Source organism: Pseudochaenichthys georgianus, unplaced genomic scaffold (assembly GCF_902827115.2).
Source record: "Pseudochaenichthys georgianus unplaced genomic scaffold, fPseGeo1.2 scaffold_180_arrow_ctg1, whole genome shotgun sequence".
In the NCBI taxonomy this organism is placed as follows: domain Eukaryota; kingdom Metazoa; phylum Chordata; class Actinopteri; order Perciformes; family Channichthyidae; genus Pseudochaenichthys; species Pseudochaenichthys georgianus.
Window position 1 is genome coordinate 242,816 of NW_027262575.1, and position 25,291 is coordinate 268,106.

General features: G+C 44.0%; 2 protein-coding genes across 3 annotated transcripts in view; both read right to left on the bottom strand.

The window, feature by feature from the left end:
* The window catches only part of LOC117441582 (zinc finger protein 271-like), a 450,813-nt gene that overhangs the window by 68,696 nt on the left and 356,826 nt on the right, over positions 1 to 25,291 (bottom strand). The window lies entirely within an intron of this gene.
* LOC117441564 (zinc finger protein OZF-like) lies at positions 1,500 to 25,273 on the bottom strand. Of its 2 annotated transcripts, none has more exons than XM_071202254.1 (2): positions 25,195 to 25,273; positions 1,500 to 3,333 (listed from the first exon to the last, which is right to left on the bottom strand). In XM_071202254.1, the coding sequence occupies exons 1-2, from the start codon at positions 25,226 to 25,228 to the stop codon at positions 2,120 to 2,122; spliced, it is 1,248 nt and encodes a 415-aa protein (XP_071058355.1). In that variant the 5' UTR covers positions 25,229 to 25,273; the 3' UTR covers positions 1,500 to 2,119. The 2 variants fall into 2 exon arrangements, with proteins under 2 accessions (XP_071058355.1, XP_033933519.2); XM_034077628.2 differs by lacking the exon at positions 25,195 to 25,273 and adding an exon at positions 15,456 to 15,960.

The following is a 25,291-nucleotide window of genomic DNA, read 5'->3' on the forward strand; positions in this document are numbered from 1 at the left end:
TGTCAGGTATTGAACAATCAATAAATAAAGAACATTATTCAATATAAAACACAGAATTTATGTGATTATACTAAATGATTTACAAATAAACACCACTGCATATTTAACTGTTACACATGCTGATGTAACGCAAATGTTCCAACTTGGGATCAATAAAGTATATCTTATCTTAAGCTGATCGATGGCTACTGCCATATTTGCTAAATGTGCCTCTGAACCTTGACAAGTGCATGTTTCAGGCTCATCAATGAACAACAGGAGGGGTCACAGACATAAGACCAGCTGTTAAATAAAGCTCTTCTGACCTTAGCTGGCATGTGGGTATATATATTAATGCTGCCCATATTGGGCACCAGCAATTTTCACCCATTTATTAATGATATGTTTTAAATGTGAGTGTTTCCTGTCCCCTAAACCTCCAGGGAAGTACACAGTTTAATACTGGCAACATCGATTTAATACATGAATGTAGCCTTTGTTTCTGCTCAAAGAGGAGTCGACCAGTTGGGGCAACAAGACAATCTGAGAAATCGAGTGTGACTATTAAAAAGAAAAGAATTATTATATTAATATTAACAATAACAACCGACCGTCGGGGTAGCATTTGCTTGGCATTTCCGGGTATTTCTCCATTGGTCCATGTTAACAATACCGTGTAACTGTCACGTTTGAAGGGACGAAATGGTGACACCTTCACGTCTCCCAGCAGGTCATCATGTTCACGTCTTGCCGTGATACCAGGTTGAAAATGAAGCACTGCACCCACAACTAACACTTACCAACACCAAAGCTCTCCACCAAGTGGCACACCCTTTATTTATAGTACAAGACACTTTGTCCAACCAACTACACACCGTAATCTAAAGCACACTCCTCTGTTATGGCGTTCTGTATTTAGAGAATTCTGCACACATCTACAAGTCTACACACATATGTGCAGACACACAAGTATACTGTTGTTATACTTTTAGTGTTCTCCAAAAGAGAGAAGGTGCTACATTCATGCACAACACACAGATGTGTCCACCAAAATGACGCCTCCATCTTCTTACCCATACTCCTCTCTGTTTTTCACTTTCAATAAGCATGAACAATTTGTATTGATCACATTTACCTTATATCATTTAAAAAATAAACTGCAACTACTGAGCACATATTGTTTATCCTGTCTTTTATTTTTTAACAATATGATTATGATTTGTTGATTACAGCGTACTCTAACTTATTCTGTATATCTTGTGTGTGTACCATAGAACCTCTGGAGGTAAGTATATTGTTGATGTTTATATGCATATAGTTATCTCTTTTCTATAATAGTTTCAGCTTCAGTGCGATGCCTTGTTTATTACTTGTTTCTGCATCTAAAACTAAATATATAAGTAAATCAAATCTCATCTAAATAAACCTTCAATATTAAAGAGCAGAAAGAATGACATTTAAAAAGGCTAATATAGATTAAGACGGGTATAAAAAGCAAGAACACGAGTTACAATTCAGCGTTCGATATGAACAAGTACTTTATTTCTGCTTCCAACCTGATTCAACGGAGGTGAAAGGACTTCAATTTGCATTTAACAGAACACCAACAATGAAACACATGAGCCCGTACTACAGTTTCAAAAAGCAGGAATAATCCTAAAACTCCATCTGAACTCTGAACTCTAAATGAGCTGAATGTAATCTGCTGCAAAACACAAACAATATGCAGGAATGTGAGTCTGTTTCAAAGGAATTTTTCTTTTAGTTTGATGATATAAACAGAACAGAATCAAACTGAAAACATCGTAATTATTCTCTATATCAATAAGTCATTGGTTCTTCTTTTAGACCAGAACAGACTGATGACTCAACAGGAACTATCAACAACATCCCAATGGAAGTTTAAAGTCACAACATTTCATTATCCAAACAGATTATTAGAGAAACTCCTGCAGATTAATCAGTCAGTGGTTATAGTACACATCAGAAAAGTAGTATGACAACAACATTAAACATAGTCAAAACTTCTGTTGATAAAGATGGAGTTTATATGAAGTCATGTATGAACATTGTCAAACAGAGTTTATACAGCCAGACAGATTTCTCATGTGAATTGTCGAAGGACTAATTAATTGTCCTCTTATTTTGTTTCAGATTTGACTTGGAAAATGTCAGGTTCAGAAGAGTCTCCAGGGTTGTCCTTAGTCTCTGGTTGTAAATGTCTCTCTGGATGTGATTTCCTGGCTGGTTCTGGTCCTCCACAGTCCTCTCCATCAGCTTCTGTTTCCATGTGTTCAGCTGAGCTGCTGGCCGGAGGCTCTGCCTCTCTGTTCTCCTCACTTTGAGTTTGATGAAGCTGTGAGGACTGACGAACAACACACTTATGTATTTTGACCTGATGACTCTGTGTGAATCTTTTGTCACAAACAATGCAGCTGAATGGTTTCTCTCCTGTGTGGATTCTCATGTGTGTCTTTAAATCTGCACTCTGTGTAAAAGATTTCTCACAAACACTGCAGCTGAATGGTTTATCTCCTGTGTGGATTCTCATGTGTCTCTTTAAATCTCCTCTCTGTGTAAAAGATTTCTCACAGACTGAGCAGCTGAATGGTTTATTTCCTGTGTGGAATCTCATGTGTCTCTTGAAAGTTCCACTCTGTGAAAAAGATTTCTTACAGACTGAACAGCTGAATGGTTTCTCTCCTGTGTGGATTCTCATGTGTCTCTTTAAATCTCCTCTCTGTGTAAAAGATTTCTCACAGACTGAGCAGCTGAATGGTTTCTCTCCTGTGTGGAATCTCATGTGTCTCTTGAAAGATTCACTCTGTGCAAAAGATTTCTTACACACTGAGCAGCCAAATGTTTTATCTCCTGCACTACGTCTTGAATCACTGACAGGGTCTTGTTTATTTCTCTGAGAGTTTGAACCTGGTTCTCTGGTCTCCTTCCAATCTCCACGGTCTTCAGCGTCAGGTTCAGAAGAGTCTCCAGGGTTGTCCTCAGTCTCAGGTTGTAAATATCTCTCTGGATCTGAGTTCCTGGCTGGTTCTGGTCCTCCACAGTCCTCTCCATCAGCTTCTGTTCCCAGGTGTTCAGTTTGTCTTTGATGAAGCTGAGAGGACTGAGGTTTCTCTTCATCATCTTCACTCTTCACAGGGACACGAGTGAATGTGGACTTGTTGATATCTGCCTCCTCCAGCCCTTGAAGCTGCTCTCCCTCCTGACTGCTCCAGAGTTCCTCCTGCTCCTCTTTAATGTGTGGGGGGGGCTCTGGGTCCTCCTGGTCCAGACTGGAGCTCCACTCCTGCTGCTCAAGGGGAACCTCTTCTTTAACCACCACCAGCTGCTGGACATCTGCAGGAAACAGGAAACACATATTCAGAGAAACTGTAGAGTATCAGAATTATCCACGCCTTATTTTACATGCTTGCCTATGGTTTTTCTATGTCCCGCCCACTGTGTATTTCTGTTGGATCAATAGTCTGTCAATTACACCTTTTTCTCCCAGACTCCCTGGAGAGTTTCAGGACAACAGGTGATATTCAGAGAAACTGTAGAGTATTAGAATTTAAAATCTAACCACGATTAACACTTCATTAACTTTGAAGCCCTTAGCCATTAATTATTTACGCTCAGAAGCGTCTCGGCGCTGGGCTCCGCTCAAAATAGGATTGGAGTCTATTTTTCGACGCAAGGCGTTGCAGAGGCGCCGGGCAGGAAGTGGACCGGTCAGAGCATCCGGCCCATCCTCCCAAATAAACAAATTTTGCAGACCCTATCCCTCCGTAGTCTTTCAAGTAGGAGGAGAAATGCCAGCGTTCTCCTCCGGTTTACAGGCAGTGTGTAAATTATATATATATAGAATAATTATGATGAATGCATTTTTGAATACATCTTTGATTCATGTCGTTTATAACAGGGATATTACAATTATTATTAACTTTGTCTGTACAAAGTAGCCTGTCCAGGAAATATGCCCAAATCCGCCATAAGCTTCTGAAATGCTTCTGAAACGCGCCCGGTAGGGTATGACGCCGGAGGAGACCGGACCAAAACCGTGGCGCAGATCCTGGATCTCAAAAAGCTTACACATGCTAGATATAAATATGCAGTTCGTTGTGTCAAGAATCAATCAACTCATCTTCCTCTTGACAATACATAGAATCTTTTTTCTCAAAATTCTTGCTTTTTTCTGCAAATTTTGAATTTTTCTAAAATGATGAATTCTTCAGAAAATGTCTAAATGCTGGCCTTTTCAGATGACCTCAGAAGATTGACTTATTTTTTAGGGCTGTACCCGAATATCCGAATATTCCTTTGTTGGAGTACTATTCGGGTCACTTTCTTTATTATTTTAAAGACCTAGAAAGGGTTATTAACGCCTTTGTTACCTCGAGACTGGATTACTGCAACGCTCTGTATGTGGGTATGGACTAGGGATGGGAACGATTAATCGAAATTATTCAGGTATTCGAATAATTATTCATGTGTATGAGTTATGAATATTTTTATAATTTATTTATTTAGTTTTTGGGAGGGATGCGTAAGTTGACTACATATTATCAAATTGAATAATTTAATGTATATATATTAGGGGTGTAACGGTTCACAAACATTTCGGTTCGGTACCTCGGTTTATAGGTCACAGTTCGGTACGTTTTCGGTACAGCAGAAAAAATTATCACAAAACACAACATATTTTTTTTTAATTATTATTAAACTGTGAATAATGTATTCACTCAAATAAATACAAAATATAATAAAAATAAACATTAAGGTGCAGCATTTCGATGAACTGAAATAATCTGTATTTGAACTGTACTGTACTAGTACCTAAGCAGCCAGTTAGACATTAGGACTTGCTTGTCATTGTATTTTCATGTTGTTTAAAGAAAGATGAACTTGTCCACATTGCTTGCTGAAAGGGCAGATCTGCTGGCACTAACAATGTCTCCTGCTGTGGAGAACACCCTCTCTAGGGACAGAGGTAGCAGATACAGCCAGGTAGCGCTTTGCTAACATGGCAACATAAGGATATTTGGCGTTTGTAATAGCTTTGGCTCGGTCTGAACTCTCTGCGAGTGGTGGAGGCTCAAATGCTAGCGGGAGTTGGGTTTGCACTTCAGTCTTTTTTCTTTTGGTACCGGTGATATTCACGTTCGGGTGATGCCTTTTCAAATGAGTGTGCAAGTTTGATGTATTGCCAGCCGCGTAACCAATGTTAGTTGAACAATGCCGACAAACAGCTTTGGTTCGGTCCACCTGTCTTTGTCCGTCATCCTTGTACGTAACTGCGAAACCAAAAAGTTCCCAAACCGGAGACTTCAATGATGCTGGAGGATTTTTGAGCTCAACTTTATCTGCGTTCGCCATTTCGACAGTTCCTCAAATTACTGACTACATTTGAACGCATCCCTCTGACCAGCTCTCATAGTATGCCTCTCGTCCAATGAAATGACTTGGTCGCTCTATGACGTGTTGAACACAATGGGAGCAAATTACACTGAATGCTGCGACGCAGCACCTGAGATTACTTCCAAGAAGTTGTTCACGTTCTCAATTTTTTACGTTTAACGTTATATTCGTTCGGTACACAATAATTTCGGTACGTGTACCGTTACACCCCTAATATATATATATACGACAGTGCCATAGCTAAATGTGTTAGGTCTAAAGGTTTGTTTTGCTCTGCTCACCCGTCTCTCTCTCTCTTTTATAGGATATGTACATTTCGGTTAACCGGTTAACCGTTTTTTTGGGGGTCGAATATTCGAATATACACTTGCTTTCAAATTCCCATCCCTAGTATGGACCAGGCCTCAATTAGATGCCTGCAGCTAGTGCAGAACGCAGCTGCACGTCTTCTCACTGGCCACAAAAAGCGTGACCATCACCCCAATTCTGGTTTCATTGCACTGGCTTCCAGTTCGGTTCAGAATAGATTTTAAAATCCTTTTATTTGTTTTCAAAGCCCTAAATGGGCTGGCTCCGGCCTATATAGCCGAACTCCTCCATCGCTACACCCCAGGCAGAGCCTTAAGGTCGGCTGATCAGATGCTGCTGGTAGTGCATTCGCAGCAGCTGGCCCCAGGCTCTGGAATACTTTGCCCCTCCATGTGAGGTTGGCCCAGACATTAGGGGTTCTTAAATCAAAACTTAAAACTCACTTTTTCTCTCTGGCCTTCTAGGCTTCTCTTATCAAGAATAACTTTTATCCAAGACCTTTTCCCTCTCTAACCTCTCGAGTTTTATTAGAGGGAAACGGTTTGTAGAGTGGAAGATTCTGCTCTCCCCGACGGGAGTCTTCTCTTCTAACGGCAGCTCGTGATCGGCATGTTGGAGTCCTCTGAATTAAATTATCAAGTCACCTCAAGTCAGAAGGCTCACGTCCAAGTCAAGTCCGAGTCATTGGTGTTCAAGTCCAAGTCGAGTCGCAAGTGTTTTGTGATGTTGTCAAGTCGAGTCTCAAGTCATCAAATTGGTGACTCGAGTCCAAGTCATGTGACTCGAGTCCACACCTCTGGTCTCTACTGTAGGCTATTTTTATTATACAGTGGGGCAAAAAAGTATTTAGTCAGCCACCCATTGTGCAAGTTCTCTCACTTAAAAAGATGAGGCCTGTAATTTTCATCCATGTACACTTCAACTATGAGAGACAGAATGGGGGCAAAGAATCCAGGAAATCACATTGTAGGATTTTTAATGAATTAATTGGTAAATTCCTCGGTAAAATAAGTATTTGGTCACCTACAAACAAACAAGATGTCTGGCTCTCACAGACCTGTAACTTCTTCTTTAAGAGCCTCCTCTGTCCTCCACTCGTTAACTGTATTAATGGCACCTGTTTGAACTAGTTATCAGTATAAAAGACACCTGTCCACTAGGGATCGACCGATTATCGGCCTGGCCGATTATCGGGGCCGATATTCCGCATTTGACCGATTATCGGTATCGGCCTCTTTTTTTTTTTAAATTGCCGATAACACTTTGGCTCCGATGCGGCCGTTTCTCTGGCTGCAGTCACCACTCTCTGTACACGAGCAATGTCCCGCCCAAAGCGCTATCCGATAGGCTATTACTGAAGTGTCAATCAACACTGAAGATTTTCCGGGCGGGAGCCAGCCAGAGAGGCGGGACCTTCTCAGATTACAGGCAGGTGCGAAAGAACGCGGACACAGACTGAAGCAAGCAGCAGCGCTGAGCGGCAGAGCCATACATGTGTTTCGAAGGTAAATCAGTTGAAAGCCGAAGTTCAATAAACATCCCAATCCCCTCAGCTGAAGTTGCAAAAACACCACGATCTATTGATCCAGTTCTATCAGCTTCCCAGGGACGCGGGAAGTCAGTCAGAGTTGGGGGTGCGTGCAGCGTCTCGCAGCGGAGTAACTGTGGTGCGGAGGGGGGGGGTCTGCGAGTGGAGCCTCGCAGTTTTTCAGGTTGATATGTGAAGCTCATTAGCTATCCAACATGTATTTAGCAAATGTTTAGCAAAATATTAGAAGTGAGGCTACTGGACTAACGTTAGGTCTACTGTAATAGCCTCACTTTTAATAGTTTGCAAAACATTAGCTGGCATTAGTGTTTTTGCAGTTGCTAGCAGCTTATTGGGATGTTATGCCAGATAGACAGATATAATAAATTAAGCATTATTGTTAGTTAAGCATGTCAGCCCCACTTCTCTCTAACTCATAGCAGATGGCTGCACTAAAGAAAAGGGCACAGAGAGGAAACCAGTTGTAAGATGTTTAAGAGTTCATTAAACATAATATAGGCTATGCTTAAATGCATTTCAAAGAAGTTGTGTTGAGTTGTGTTGGAGTTTGTGTTATTCTACATTTTGACACCAAGATTTTCTGATTTTACTGCAAATGTATATCGGTTCCAAATATCGGTTATCGGTCTCCTTGATTACTAATAATCGGTATCGGCCTTGAAAAAGCCATATCGGTCGATCCCTACTGTCCAAAACCTCAAACAGTCACACTCCAAACTCCACTATGGCCAAGTCCAAAGAGCTGTCAAAGGACACCAGAAACTAAATGGTAGACCTGCACCAGGCTGGGAAGACTGAATCTGCAATAGGTAAGCAGCTTGGTGTGAAGAAATCAACTGTGGGAGCAATTATTAGAAAATGGAAGACACACTGATAATCTCCCTCGATCTGGGGCTCCACGCAAGATCTCACCCCGTGGGGTCAAAATGATCACAAGACCGGTGAGCAGAGATCCCAGAACCACACGGGGGGACCTAGTCCATGACCTGCAGAGAGCTGGGACCAAAGTAACAAAGGCTACCATCAGTAACACACTACGCCGCCAGGGACTCAAATCCTGCAGTGCCAGACGTGTCCCCCTGCTTAAGCCAAATCTCCACATTCTGACTTTTCCTCAAAATCCTGACCTTTTCTTCCAAAATTCTTACTTTTTGTGAAATGGTGATTTTTTTTTGTTGAAAATCTCTAAATGCTGTTCTTTTCAAATAACCTCTGAATTTTGACTTCTTTTTTAAACCACAACATTCTGAATAATTTCCTCAAAATCTAACTTTTTTTCTGAAAAATGTCAGATGATAGAAAGGCAACAGTAACTCAAATAACAACTTCTTAACAACTTAGGAGACAGCCCCTTAACTCAGGAGGAAGATGATGAAGAAAGAAGAAATGCCCACACAGTTGTTGGCTGATCTCCCTTCACATATGAGTTTAGGAAGGTCATGGAGGAGGTACAGGGAGAGCTTGAAAAACAGCAGGTCGAAACCCCACAGGATGAAAATCCATACTTGTGCCCTGGCATTGTTGATGTCCTTTTTGAAAACTATCTAGGGATTTCCCCCTTTGGAGTGGGCTGCTGTTGGGGAATTTGAAAAGATATGCAACTGACACAGAGGAAGACACATTTGGCCAAAGTAAAACAAGGGACACAAACTGCCATGTGGAGAGATGGTTTGGAGTAGTCAAACATTCTATTGTAAAAAAGCAGAGATGACTGAGGCCAGCGACATTCACCAGAAAGATGTATGGCTCTCTCCAGGGGAGGCACAGAGAACACATAATGGCACGGATCACTTATCTGAGCAGTTACTCCTCAAACCAATGCTACCAAAAGACATCAGTCAATCTAAGGGAGGTTGGGCAAAGAGAGATGGAGCAAAGCCTGCACTGCCAGCTCCACATATTACACCACTCCAGTCTTCCAGTTCCAAACAGAGCAAAGTGAACTCTGAACACTGGCGAAGACATTCAGAGCAGATGTGGAGAACAGCAGCAATGACCCCACAAGTAAAGGGTCCAAGCCTGCAACAGAGCTATTGTTTTGCTATGGTAAAATGTATGCTTTGAACAGATACAAATCAATCTGACCAGTAATCAATTCTTCGAGCTATAAAAACAATGTTAAGAAAGAATTAAAAACGTTTTAGCATGAGGCAATCTTTCATAGAAAACGTAAAAAAAAATGTCATTTTAGGTTGATGCCCTTTGGACAAACCAACTGAAGTCGTTGTGGCTGTTGTAAGACATGCTGAAGACAGAATAACAGAATGTTACATTAGAGGCCTCCTCAACCTGAAGGATAATGCTGGCCGTCTATACCTCCTGGATCACTACACCGCGGGTGTGATCCTACACGGCACCCGAGAGCATAGGGCCAGGCGAGAGCTGCAAAAGGTGAGTGAAAGTGATTATTCATCCCTTTAGTGTTGAGCTTGAGAAAGGAGACTGAGCTGTGTCTCCAGGCGCCTTCCAGCATTACTACAATAATGTATGTAGTTTTTGGAGCCTTTTGTGTTGTTTTGAACAAATACATTCAGAATATAATGTTAAAAAAATCTTGTTCCTGTTGAGAAAAATAAAGAATGAATACAGTGTGAATGAAATGATTGTTTAGCACCTGTATATTATAGAGAATAACACTTGTGTCTACACATGTTTTCGGGTCACATGTGATCCATATGATGGAGCCATTGGATTTGTGAATATAAGAAATGTGCACTGGAGGCTTGTGGTGAGCTCCTCGTGGAGTCATACTGGAGCTGCTTTTACAGTATGTATGTTTTGCTCAGGGTTTGTACATTTCACGTTCATCAACTATTACTTTGAAGATGTATGATTACATTTATTCAAATGCTTACAACTAAATATACATTGCTATTAAAAAGTATTGCAATACATTACTCATATACTGGGACAGAGTTAAGACTAAAACGTGTATCTCATGCAGCCCCATTTTGTAAATGCATCTTTGCCTCAGGATTGATTTAAAGATGCTTCTTTTAGTTTTAATGTCTTCATGTTCTTCATCTATATCATAGGGAAACAATATAACATGTAGTCCATAATAAGTACTCATTCAATCATTTCTCATTTACTGCTCCACTACAGATTTGAGTCATCTGACCCCAAATTGTGCAACTTTCTTTCATCTGATCTAACCTCTTTCAATTATTTCAATGCTCTTAAAGGTGGGGTAGGTAAGTTTGAGAAACCAGCTCGAGTGGCTAGAATCTGAAAATACACAGCCGGAAGAAATCTGCCACTTCCTCACAGAGCCCCTCCTCCAACACACGAACGCGCACATGACCAATGAGGGCACGAGGTCAGTTTGTGCACAGATGGAAGGCTGACAGGCAGGCAGGCCGTCCAGCTACTTTAGCCGGCTCAGATGATTGGTCGTGTTATTTACAGCGCCACGGCTTCAACAGATGACTTTTTATGTATTTTTTGTCAAAGCACTTCAGATATTCATTGCTATCGGGATGTTCAGAGCATTCCATGGAATATAACAAAAAGTGTATCTCGAGCCGGTTTCTCAAACTTACCACCTTTAAGTCTTTACATATACCCATTTAAAATGGGTATTTATTATTTTACTATTACTTTTAAGTTTTAATTGCTTGTTTAACAGTTGAAGTGATTTTAATAATGTGAATCTATTAGTTAACTGTGGTTTTCTGAAGAAAATCTGATACATTATTGTTGCTGCTAACCTTTTGAATAAGGTTTGGTTTAAGTTTGAGGAATCCACTATCATCCCTGTACCCAATTCTAATTCTACAACACCACCGTTGAGGGGCTTTTTTCAGTTTCGCCATGAGCAGAGTTGCAGAAACTCCAGATCTGCATCATGACATTACATTGCATTTAGCTGACGCTTTTATCCAAAGCGACTTACAATAAGTACATTCGACCAGAAAGACACAACCTTGAAGAAAACAGAATCATATAAGAACATCAGGTTTCAAAGAGCCAATCGTTTCAAGTGCTGCTCAACTGGCTTTAGATAAGCCAGCCCTTTATTAGTATATAAGTGCTCTGTTAGCAGTTCTTCAATGCAGATCTAACCTCCCTCTGAGGCGCACTGCCTTTGGACCGTCAGCATGTTCGTTTACAGCCATCAAGCCCTGGAACACTCTTCCAGTTGAACTTAAAACCTGTACTGATTTTAACTCGTTTTCCTATGGTGCAAAAAAAATGATATTAAGCAACCAGTCATGCCAACATGAATTACACTGTAATCTGAGTTTTTATTTTTTTTATTTGAACTGTATTGTCATACTATATCGTAGATATTTTATTTAAGTGTATTTGAAGTGTATTAAGTGTTATTTCGTAACCTGAATTTAAATCAGGCTTTGTAATTATGTAATTATTGTGACCGAGATCATGTAAGTGTATTTCAAGTGTACTATGTATTAATTTATTGAGCTGAACTTAAAATCAGGTTTTAAAATGGTTTGACTGATAGAGATCATGCAATGTTATCGTTTGTTTATTGATTGTTATGAACCTGCCTGAGGACCACAGATGGAAATGAGCCATTAGCTATAATCTGGCATATTGCATCTCTTCTCTTTGCTGAGATTAATGTTTTTGTATGCATGGTCCTTCTATAAATAAATACAAATAAAATAATCAAATATCCTGCCTCAATGACTACAGACCCATAGCCCTCACATCTGTGGCAATGAAATCATTTGAGCGCATCATTCTCAGGCACCTAAAAACCAGCACCTCCCCCTCATGGATCCATATCAATTTGCTTACAGAGCCAACAGATCCGTGGACGACGCTGTCAACCTGGCAATCCATCACCAACAACACCTGGAATCCCCCAACATCTACGCCCCCATCTTGTTCCTGGACTTCAGCTCCGCTTTCAAAACCATCAACCGGGAAAAACTCTTCAATAAACTAATGGACATGAACACTGACCCCTGCATCTGTCACTGGGTCCACAGCTTCCTCTGGAACAGACAACGGGTCAAAATAAATAACTCCACATCTCTCCCTCTGCACCTCAGTGTCGGAGCTCCACAAGGCTGCGTCCTCTCCCCCTGGTTATTCTCACTCTACACAAACCAACTCACATCCCAGCACCCCACAGTCAACATATATAAATACGCAGATGACACAACAATAACAGGACTCATCTCAAATAATAATGAAACACAATACCTCACTCAGATCCATCAAGCTCCCACCCAGCCTCTCATCAACTGCCTGCATGACATCAAGACATGGATGTCCTCAAACTATCTGAAGCTGAACAGCGGTAAAACAGAGCTCATGGTCGTGGAACCCAAGGCCCTGCTCCAGAAGGTTGGTGACTTCGTCCTTGAGGTCGACGGCTGCTCCATCTCCCCATCTCCTGAAGCCCGCAACCTGGGTGTGATCCTCGACACCACCCTTTCCTACCATTCCCACGTCAAGTCTGTGACCAAATCGGCTTTCGACCACCTGCGGAACATTGCCAGAATCCGACCGTCACTCTCGGAGTCGGTTGCCGAGACCCTGGTGCATGCATTTGTCACCACCCGCTTGGACTACTGCAATGGTGTCCTGTTCGGGGTTCCCAACAAAACCCCGGACAGGCTCCAGTATGTCCAAAACTGTGCAGCTCGGGTCCTCACGCACACAAAGCCCTGGCAGCACATCACTCCCACCCTCATCCACCTCCACTGGCTGCCGGTCAAGTTCCGCATAACTTATAAAGTCCTCCTCCTGACCTACAAGTCCCTCCATGCCCTTGCCCCCCAGTACCTATCGGACATCCTCCGTCCACATGCCCCACCCCGGAACCTGCGGTCTTCAGACTCTGGCCTGCTTACCACCCCCCGCACCAAACTGAGAACCTTCGGGGACAGAGCCTTCAGTGTAGCAGCCCCCACCCTCTGGAACGCTCTCCCTGCGGAGATTCGCAACATCCCCACACTGGACGCCTTCAAAAGGGCCCTCAAGTCCCATCTGTTCATCAAGGCGTTCGGCCCTTAAATCGATCTGTTGTTTTGTCTGTCTGACCTTTGTTTTGTTTTGTTTTGTTTGTGCTTGCCCTATTCCTGTAAAGCGACCTTGGGTCCCTTGAAAGGCGCTATAGAAATATCAGTTATTATTATTAAGCAGTCACCTGGTGCTCAGAAAACAACCTCCTACTTAAACCAGCAAAAACCCAAGAAATAATCATCGACTTCAGGCGAAAGCCCAAGTCACCTCTATCTATCTCCGGCAAACTCATTTCCACCACAGAATCACTCGCATGTCTCGGCACTCACATAAGCAATAACCTCAAATGGAAGACCAACACAGACCACATCTACAAAAAAGGCTATTCTTTCTGCGGCAGCTCAAGAAATACAGAGTGAGGAAACATCTCCTAATCCAGTTCTACACAGCCATCATCCAATGCATCCTCACTTCATACAGATCATAAATCAAAGCCCTTGATTGGTCTCTGTGTGTCATTCAAGCTCGGGATAAGCTCAGCTCAGGTGAGGTAAAGGACTGTCTGAGTGTTTAGAAAGTTAACTTAGTCTAAGTTCTCAGTGGGTCTCAAACGGTGTGGTCACCAGTTATGTAAACACATATTTCCATTTGAGAGGGTAGTGATTGGTCTAATGGATAGTGAGGTGGGCTGAAGATCGGAAGGCTGTGAGTTCAAATCCCGCCAGCAACACCACCACTAGTGCGCCCTTGAGTAAGGCACCTAGCCCTTAGTTACTCCAGGGAGAATGACCCTGGAATCAGTCATTATAAGTCGCTTTGGATAAAAGCGTCAGCTAAATGAAATGTAATGTGATTAGTAAAATATGCATGAATAAATAAATAAAAAGTTAACTGGGTGAAAAAAGGTAAGATACACTTTTAAAACTTGTTGAGAGAAAACTAGTCTTTGCTGCTGCCTCAAAGAGGAGCAGGGGGGAGAGGAGGGAGAGGAGGGAGAGGGGGGAGAGGGGGGGAGAGGAGGGAGAGGGGGTGAGGAGAGGGGGAGAGGAGGGAGACAGGAGAGGCTGATTCAGGAGCACAGACACACTCACAACTATAAATGAACGAAAAATAAATAACAAGTTTCAGTGTTTTTTTCATATTGGAAATGGGATGTTATTGTTGTTGTTGACGGATGGTATGTTATTGGTTATGGCCATGATGTTATGATTATTGAAATGTATACAGTTCTGTTTAATATAGGTGTTTCCATAGATCTAGTCTCTTTATTTTCCCCTCAAAATGCACCAGATTGATGCATTTAACTCCAAAATAAAAAATAAAATCTTACCGGGGGGGCATGCCCCTGGACCCCCTAGAGGACTTGAGGTCGACCCCCACTAAAAATCACATGGATAGGTTCCTAAATACATTTATAAATACATTTATTTTTTTAAATAGTAATCCATTTCCATGTGTGGGTAGTAGATTTAAACTATAGGGCTATCATTATGGGCCCTGCCTGTACCTGTTCGCTCTGCCATCGCGTGAAGGGTCTGCTAACAAGCGACCACCAGAAAGGTTAATGTTGTTGCACGGCACCTCAACTTCCCCCCCAAGTGTATTTCAGATCTGTGGGAAACACTGTACAGATAAACCTTAATAACAACAAGTCTTTATACAACAAAATATGTATCATTCTTACAAGTGTCCTACACTTGACATTTTCTTCATCTTTGTTGTATTTGTCCCCATGTAGATTCAGTGTGAAACTTGTAGAAGATGGTTTCACACGCAGTGCCTCGGAATGACTGCTGCACCAATACCAAAGAAAGATACCCCATGGTATTGTGTGTTGTGTATCCTCCCTAACTAAAGAAGCTAGAGGTGAGTTTGTGTAACTTTCACCAGAGGTACCAGGATTTGGGGAGGTAAGGCTTGTAGTTTTAACTCCTACCACAATAGAAGTAGTGCGCTTATAAACGGCATGCGGGGGGAAATCCAGCCCAGCCAGTGATTTCAAATCGGCAAAATTAAATACATTCTTAAAAACAACTGGAATTATAGAAAGAATTTAGGATTCTTTTTTCCTGCCAATCTACTGCTTCACACTCCTGTCCAGTAGGTGGCGGTAATGCACCCATTTGTTGGTTGCCAACCGAAGAAGAAGAAAAATAAAGAGAGTGTTAATAAAAAGTCTAAAGTTAAATCTAAACTAACTTCACCGCGGTGTCTAAAGTGATAATAGAGAGTATAAAGAGTTAGTAAAGAGGGAACAGACCTGCTCTGTGGATCTGAAGCTGAGGCTGTAAAACAGCGTCCAGTAGTTTCCGGTGTCTCTCGTTCTCCTGTTTTGAACGAGACAGTTCCTCCTCGTACTCTGCTATCGTTATTTCAAACAGAACAAAGATGTCTTCAGCAGCCGCAGTGAGTCGCTGCTTCACTAACGAGAGCAGCACAACACTCATGTTTACTAAATCACCACTTCCCGTCTCTCTCACTCTGTGTTGCTAGCGTGTTACCAGCTAGCATGCTAAGCTAGCTTCTAGAGTCCGAGCTAAAGGCTTCAGAAGAAAGAGCACAAAGTCAGAGGTTCATCCAGACACACAGACAATGGATCAGCTGCTCACACACACTTCCTCAGGAACACCGAGAGAGAACCATGGATGTAGAGAGAGAACCGACGAGACGCGATCTGGTTCCCAGTTAGAAAGAGCGGGACCATCACTTCCGGTGCAGAGGACTTCAAAATAAAAGCGGCTATGATTTCCCCTTAGACCAGTGGTTCTCAAACTTTTCCTGTCATTCCCCACTTTGAACAGGTGGGCCTTTTCAAGCCCCACCTGTTCCTCATCGCTCCAATAAAATGGTAGGCCAAGCTTAAAATTGTTAAATGTATCGTTCTATAACAGGGGTCTCCAACCTTTTTTAGGATGAGAGCTACTTTAAAAAAATAAAACAAGTTGTGAGCTACTTTTACTCTTTTTTTTTTTTCTTTTTTTTTTGCATATATTTAGCACATTTTAACATTATGATATGTGTGGGACCCGTTTTCAGTGTTTACTAAAAGAAAATGTATGATTTTGTTTTGAATGTTAAAGTGAAATGCATCAATCTGGTGCACTTTGAGCACAAAATGAAGGTATGGACACAGCTCTCAACACAAAGGGAGCTGTATACGTTTCAATAATCCAAACATCTTTAGAATATGATCACAACCAATAACAAATCATTTAAACTTGTTTATTCTTATCTTATGTTACCTAGTTAGCATTCTTTCTTTTTATTTATGCATTTTTTACTAACCACTCCCCTTTTAAACAGTTTACTGTCCTATAGTACACATTGGAATGATTTCTTACTTTATTTTGTACAACTATATTAAATAGATAAAGGGGTGCTCTCTCGCTCACAGAGGCTGTGTGCTCCTCCGTGGCGATGATGGCTTGCGTTAAAAGATCATAATAAACATATTTGTAAAATGGGGGGACACAAACGGGATTTCGAAAAGTGTCACAGTTAAACTCCTTACGAAGTGATGAGGTGCCACTCCACATTGCCTTTCTTCCCGACTGTAACGCTGTTGTGTTTGTGAGTGTGAGAGCGATTTTTACATAATCTGTAAATTATTTTGGTTTCAGTTATGTGTGTGTGAGCAGGCTCGGATTGGTCGGATTGGCCATCGGGAGATTCGGGATTTTTCCCGGTGGGCCGCTGCCATTGGTGGGCTGCTGCCTTCGGTGGGCTGCTGCCTTCGGTGGGCCGCTGGCTCTGGCATAGGTGGGCCGTGGACTTTCACAGCGCTGCTGCGCCGAGGTGCCGATGTTGCAGTATAACTTGAGTCATGACAACTGGCGACATTCTATTATTTTCGTCATAGGAATCCGGGGCGTGTACATTGAGGACCCTCTAGGCTTGTTTGAGACACATTGCGGCTCGCCTCGAAAGTAGACGAGAGTAGCCGATCGCAGCCGGGGGAGGTGTCAATAAGCTCGTCTTAAATCGGACAGCTCGGACTCGGACTCGGCTTGACTGGCTGGGTTTGCAATGGCGGAAATTGCGTTGGCGTTTTTCGTTGCAGATGAAGTGGATGCAATAGAAATCCCACATGTATTGTATGGAGAATGTAATTTGATTTAATCTTGCCATTTTAAATGATGTATTCAATAAATAAGGTTAAACCAAATCCATCCATCCATCCTCTCTGAAGAACCAGCACCTTACCGTGGTAGAGAGGTTTGTGTGCCCTGATGAACCTGGGGGCTGTGTTGTCTGGAACCTTGTGTTCCTGGTAGGGTCTCCCATGGCAAATTGGTCTCAGGCAAGGGGCCAGACTAAGATTGGTTCAAAAGACCTCATGAAAGACGACACAGGAAGTGAGGATACCCGGCCTGGAGGAAGCCCGGGGTCCCCTTCTGGAGCCAGGCCCAGAAGGAGGACTCGTCGGCGAGCGTCTGGTGGCCGGGCTTGCCACGGAGCCCGGCCGGGCCCAGCCCGAAAAGGCAACGTGGGCAACACCTCCGCTTCTCCGTCCCGCGGGCCCACCACCTACGGGAAACAGCGATGGGGTCCGGTGCGCTGCCAGAAGGGTGGCAGTGAAAGCGGAGGGTCTCGACGGACCAGACCCGGGCGGCAGAAGCTGGCTTTGGGGACGTGGAACGTCACCTCTCTGGGGGGGAAGGAGCCGGAGCTTGTGCGGGAGGTGGAGCGGTACCAGTTGGATCTGGTTGGGCTCACCTCTACGCACAGCGTCGGCTCTGGAACCTTACTTCTGGATAGGGGTTGGACTCTATTCTTCTCCGGAGTTGCTCAAGGTGTGAGGCGCCGGGCGGGTGTGGGGATACTCACAAGTCCCCGGTTGGGTGCTTCGTTGTTGGAGTTTACCCCAGTGGACGAGAGGGTCGCCTCCCTACGCCTGCGGGTTATGGGGGGGAAAACTCTGACTGTTGTGTGTGCTTATGCACCCAACAGCAGTTCAGAGTATACGGCCTTCTTGGAGACCCTGGAAAGAGTCCTGTATGGGGCTCCTGAAGGGGACTCCTTAGTCTTGCTGGGAGACTTCAACGCACATGTGGGCAATGATGGAGACACTTGGAGGGGCGTGGTTGGGAGGAACGGCCCCCCTGATCTGAACCGGAGTGGTGGTTTGTTACTGGACTTCTGTGCTAGTCATGGATTGGCCATAACAAACACCATGTTCGAACATAAGGATGCTCATAAGTGTACGTGGTACCAGAGTACCCTAGGCAGAAGGTCCATGATCGATTTCGTTATCGTATCATCGGACCTGAGGCCGTATGTTTTGGACACTCGGGTAAAGAGAGGGGCGGAGTTGTCAACTGATCACCATCTGGTGGTGAGTTGGGTCGAGTGGCGGGGGAAGCCTCTGGATAGACCTGGTAAGCCCAAACGTGTAGTTCGGGTGAACTGGGAACGTCTGGAGGAGGCCCAAGTTCAGGAGGCCTTCAACTCACACCTCCGGCGGAGCTTTTCGGGCATTCCTGTGGAGGTTGGGGACATTGAACCAGAGTGGTCGGTGTTCAAAGCCTCTATTGCCGAAGCCGCGGCGGGGAGCTGTGGTCTCAAGGTCCTAGGTGCCTCAAGGGGCGGTAACCCTCGAACCTCCTGGTGGACACCGGTGGTCAGGGAAGCCGTCCGACTGAAGAAGGAGGCCTTCAGGGATTTGTTATCCCGGGGGACTCCCGAGGCAGTTGCAAGGTACCGACAGGCCCGAAGGGCAGCAGCCTCATCTGTGGCCGAGGCAAAGCAGCGGGTGTGGGAGAAGTTCGGAGAAGACATGGAGAAGGACTTTCGGGCGGCACCAAAGTTGTTCTGGAAAACTGTCCGACACCTCAGGAGGGGGAAGCAGGGAACCATCCAAGCTGTGTACAGTAAGGATGGGACGTTGTTGACCTCAACTGATGGAGTGTTGGGGCGTTGGAAGGAACACTTTGAGGAACTCCTGAACCCGACAACTCCGCCCTCTATGTTAGAGGCAGAGCTGGAGTATGACGGGGGATCAACACCAATCTTCCGGTGGGAGGTCACTGAGGTCGTTAAACAACTCCACAGTGGCAAAGCTCCGGGGGTGGATGAGATCCGCCCGGAGATGCTGAAGGCTCTGGGTGTTGAGGGACTGTCATGGTTGACACGTCTCATCAACGTTGCGTGGAAGTCGGAAACAGTACCGAAGGAGTGGCAGACCGGGGTGGTGGTCCCCCTTTTCAAAAAGGGGGATCAGAGGGTGTGTGCCAATTACAGAGGCATCACACTACTCAGCCTCCCCGGGAAAGTTTACTCCAAGGTACTCGAGAGGAGGGTCAGGCCGATTGTGGAACCTCAGATTGAGGAGGAACAATGCGGATTCCGTCCTGGCCGTGGAACGACGGATCAGCTTTTTACTCTCGCAAGGATCCTGGAGGGGGCCTGGGAGTACGCTTATCCGGTCTACATGTGTTTTGTAGACTTGGAGAAGGCGTATGACCGGGTTCCCAGGGAGTTACTGTGGGAGGTGCTGCGGGAGTATGGGGTGAGGGGGTCTCTACTCAGGGCCATCCAATCTCTGTACTCCCAAAGCGAGAGCTGTGTCCGGGTCCTCGGCAGTAAGTCGGACCCATTTCCGGTGAGGGTCGGCCTCCGCCAGGGCTGCGCTTTGTCACCAATCCTGTTTGTAATATACATGGATCGGATTTCGAGGCGTAGTCGTGGGGGGGGGGGGTCTGCAGTTCGGTGGAGTAAGGATTGCACCACTGCTTTCTGCAGATGATGTGGTTCTGATAGCTTCATCGGTCTGCGACCTTCAGCACTCACTGGATCGGTTCACCACCGAGTGTGAAGCGGCTGGGATGAGGATCGGCACCTCCAAATCTGAGGCCATGGTTCTCAGCAGGAAACCGATGGACTGTCCACTCCAAGTAGGGAATGAGTCCTTACCCCAAGTGAAGGAGTTCAAGTATCTCGGGGTCTTGTTCTCGAGTGAGGGAACAATGGAGCGTGAGATGGGCCGGAGAATCGGAGCAGCGGGAGCGGTACTGCAGTCGCTTTACCGCACCGTTGTGACGAAAAGGGAGCTGAGCCGGAAGGCAAAGCTCTCTGTCTACCGGGCCATTTTCGTTCCTACCCTCACCTATGGTCATGAAGGACGGGTCATGACCGAAAGAACGAGATCGCGGATACAAGCGGCCGAGATGGGTTTCCTCCGCCGGGTGGCTGGTGTCTCCCTTAGAGATAAGGTGAGAAGTTCGGTCATCCGGGAGGGACTCGGAGTTGAGCCGCTCCTCCTTCGCGTCGAAAGAAGCCAGTTGAGGTGGTTCGGGCACCTAGTTAGGATGCCACCTGGGCGCCTCCCTAGGGAGGTGTTCCAGGCACGTCCAGCTGGGAAGAGACCAAGGGGCAGACCTAGGACCAGGTGGAGGGATTATATCTCTTCGCTGGCCTGGGAGCGCCTTGGGACCCCCAGTCAGAGCTGGTTGATGTGGCCAGGGAAAAGAAAGTTTGGGGCTCTCTGCTGGAACTGCTACCCCCGCGACCCGACCACGGATAAGCGGGAGAAGATGGATTAAACCAAATCATTACATTACAATAGATTTTATTTTAATGATTTGGTTTAACTTAAAGAGAAACTTTATTGTTATTGCACATATTACAGGTACTGAGACAACGACATGCAGTTTAGCTTCTAACCAGGTGCAACAAGCAGCGAAGTGGAAAGTAATGTACACAATCTACAGAACAACATATAGCATGAATTGAATGATGAATAAACAGTGGGGTATGAATACACTAGATATCAGCCTGAGAGCAGTATGAACAGTGTGTATTAATACACTAGATATCAGCCTGAGAGCAGTATGAACAGTGTGTATTAATACACTAGATATCAGCCTGAGAGCAGTATGAACAGTGGGTATTAATACACTAAGTGCTTTTCCTTCCGGGAAAAGATTGTCCCACTCTTGACCTGACTATCAACATCGGCCCCTCTGTTGTTTCCCCGACTCAGACTGAAAGGAATCTGGGTGTGATCCTAGATAACAACCTGTCGTTTACTGCAAACATCGCTGCTACAACCCGCTGCTGCAGATACACGCTCTACAGCATCAGGAGGACGCGTCCCCAGCTGACCCAGAAATCGACGCAGGTTCTGGTCCAGGCTCTCGTCACCTCACGCCTAGACTACTGCAACTCCCTCCTGGCTGGTCTGCCTGCATGAGCCATCCGACCTCTGCAGCTCATCCAGAATGCAGCGGCTCGTCTGGTCTTCAACCTTCCTGAATGTTCCCACACCACGCCGCTCCTCCGCTCCCTCCACTGGCTTCCGGTAACTGCTAGAATTCACTTCAAGACACTGGTGCTTGTGTACCATGCTGCGAATGGATCTGGCCCTTCCTACATCCAGGACATGGTTAAACCGTACACCCCAGCACGTGCACTACGCTCTGCATCAACCAAACGACTCGCTGCACCCTCGCTGCGAGGGGGACCCAAGTTCCCATCAGCAAAAACACGTGGGTTTGCTATCCTGGCTCCAAAATGGTGGAATGAGCTCCCCATTGAAATCAGGACCGCAGAAAGCTTACACACCTTCCGGCGCAGACTGAAAACTCATCTCTTTCGACTCCACTTCGAGCGATAGAATGACTAACAAAGAACTGCTAACAGAGCACTTATATACTAATAAAGGACTGGCTTATCTATAGCCAGTTGAGGAGCACTTGAAACGATTGGCTCTTTGAAACCTGATGTTCTTATATGATTCTGTTTTCCTCAAGGTTGTGTCTTCCTGGTCGAATGTACTTATTGTAAGTCGCTTTGGATAAAAGCGTCAGCTAAATGCAATGTAATGTAATGTAATGTAATGTAATGTAATGGATATCAGCCTGTGAGCAGTATGAACAGTGTGTATGAATACACTAGATATCAGCCTGAGAGCAGTATGAACAGTGTGTATTAATACACTAGATATCAGCCTGAGAGCAGTATGAACAGTGTGTATTAATACACTAGATATCAGCCTGAGAGCAGTATGAACAGTGTGTATTAATACACTAGATATCAGCCTGAGAGCAGTATGAACAGTGTGTATTAATACACTAGATATCAGCCTGAGAGCAGTATGAACAGTGTGTATTAATACACTAGATATCAGCCTGTGAGCAGTATGAACAGTGTGTATTAATACACTAGATATCAGCCTGTGAGCAGTATGAACAGTGTGTATTAATACACTAGATATCAGCCTGTGAGCAGTATGAACAGTGTGTATGAATACACTAGATATCAGCCTGTGAGCAGTATGAACAGTGTGTATAAATACACTAGATATCAGCCTGTGAGCAGTATGAACAGTGTGTATTAATACACTAGATATCAGCCTGAGAGCAGTATGAACAGTGTGTATTAATACACTAGATATCAGCCTGAGAGCAGTATGAACAGTGTGTATGAATACACTAGATATCAGCCTGAGAGCAGTATGAACAGTGTGTATTAATACACTAGATATCAGCCTGAGAGCAGTATGAACAGTGTGTATTAATACACTAGATATCAGCCTGAGAGCAGTATGAACAGTGTGTATTAATACACTAGATATCAGCCTGAGAGCAGTATGAACAGTGTGTATTAATACACTAGATATCAGCCTGTGAGCAGTATGAACAGTGTGTATTAATACACTAGATATCAGCATGAGAGCAGTATGAACAGTGTGTATAAATACACTAGATATCAGCCTGAGAGCAGTATGAACAGTGTGTATTAATACACTAGATATCAGCCTGTGAGCAATATGAACAGTGTGTATTAATACACTAGATATCAGCCTGTGAGCAGTATGAACAGTGTGTATTAATACACTAGATATCAGCATGAGAGCAGTATGAACAGTGTGTATAAATACACTAGATATCAGCCTGAGAGCAGTATGAACAGTGGGTATGAATACACTAGATATCAGCCTGAGAGCAGTATGAACAGTGTGTATTAATACACAGATATCAGCCTGAGAGCAGTATGAACAGTGTGTATTAATACACTAGATATCAGCCTGAGAGCAGTATGAACAGTGTGTATGAATACACTAGATATCAGCCTGAGAGCAGTATGAACAGTGTGTATTAATACACTAGATATCAGCCTGAGAGCAGTATGAGCAGTGTGTATTAATACACTAGATATCAGCCTGAGAGCAGTATGAACAGTGTGTATTAATACACTAGATATCAGCCTGTGAGCAGTATGAACAGTGTGTATTAATACACTAGATATCAGCCTGAGAGCAGTATGAACAGTGTGTATTAATACACTAGATATCAGCCTGAGAGCAGTATGAACAGTGTGTATTAATACACTAGATATCAGCCTGAGAGCAGTATGAACAGTGTGTATGAATACACTAGATATCAGCCTGTGAGCAGTATGAACAGTGTGTATTAATACACTAGATATCAGCCTGAGAGCAGTATGAACAGTGTGTATTAATACACTAGATATCAGCCTGAGAGCAGTATGAACAGTGTGTATTAATACACTAGATATCAGCCTGAGAGCAGTATGAACAGTGTGTATTAATACACTAGATATCAGCCTGAGAGCAGTATGAACAGTGTGTATTAATACACTAGATATCAGCCTGAGAGCAGTATGAACAGTGTGTATTAATACACTAGATATCACCCTGAGAGCAGTATGAACAGTGTGTATTAATACACTAGATATCAGCCTGACAGCAGTATGAACAGTGTGTATTAATACACTAGATATCAGCCTGACAGCAGTATGAACAGTGTGTATTAATACACTAGATATCAGCCTGAGAGCAGTATGAACAGTGTGTATTAATACACTAGATATCAGCCTGAGAGCAGTATGAACAGTGTGTATTAATACACTAGATATCAGCCTGTGAGCAGTATGAACAGTGTGTATGAATACACTAGATATCAGCCTGAGAGCAGTATGAACAGTGTGTATTAATACACTAGATATCAGCCTGAGAGCAGTATGAACAGTGTGTATTAATACACAGATATCAGCCTGAGAGCAGTATGAACAGTGTGTATTAATACACTAGATATCACCCTGAGAGCAGTATGAACAGTGTGTATTAATACACTAGATATCAGCCTGACAGCAGTATGAACAGTGTGTATTAATACACTAGATATCAGCCTGACAGCAGTATGAACAGTGTGTATTAATACACTAGATATCAGCCTGAGAGCAGTATGAACAGTGTGTATTAATACACTAGATATCAGCCTGAGAGCAGTATGAACAGTGTGTATTAATACACTAGATATCAGCCTGAGAGCAGTATGAACAGTGTGTATTAATACACTAGATATCAGCCTGAGAGCAGTATGAACAGTGTGTATTAATACACTAGATATCAGCCTGTGAGCAGTATGAACAGTGTGTATGAATACACTAGATATCAGCCTGAGAGCAGTATGAACAGTGTGTATTAATACACTAGATATCAGCCTGAGAGCAGTATGAACAGTGTGTATTAATACACAGATATCAGCCTGAGAGCAGTATGAACAGTGTGTATGAATATGCTAAGATATATAAAGTATGAAAACGGTAAGCAGTATAGTATAAAATATATAGATATTCATTTCATGATGATAAACATTGTGGAACAATGATGAAAAATGGGAATGGATGTGGCGACGTAAAACTGACACAAAACAACAACAAACTGTTGCCAGCCAATGGGAGAGCTTCATCAGCAGCACGGGGTAAAAACCACCAATGAGCGCTCAGCTCGAGATACCAGCGAGCCGTTTCCCATCAAGCATTTCGCTTCCGCAGCTCGTGGAGAGCAACTGCGCCAACTCGCCTCGCTCTCAAGGCTGCGGGCGTCTTTGTCCCGCGAGATTTCAAAGTCTCATGTGGGCGGGCCTCCAGAGCAAGTCGGACAAAATGACTAACCATCATGCAACGCACGAGCAAGACGTTGATCGCAACTGCGCAGGTCTTGCTTGTCTCAAACAAGCCTACTGTTGACTTACCATGTCGATCGCCTCGTTTGTCGTTTACGTTCATCTTTTGCTATATCTGCCTTCCTAAGATCACTTCGATGCACATTCAGTACTCGTATGTGAGGTT

What these genes read in the sequence shown, in the direction of transcription:
- LOC117441564 (XM_034077628.2), bottom strand. Translation starts at nt 15,642, where the DNA reads ATGAGTGTTGTGCTGCTCTCGTTAGTGAAGCAGCGACTCACTGCGGCT. An exon ending in GCTTCAGATCCACAGAGCAG is followed by an intron (nt 3,334 to 15,455) that starts GTCTGTTCCCTC and finishes TGTTTCCTGCAG; the next exon opens with ATGTCCAGCAGCTGGTGGTG.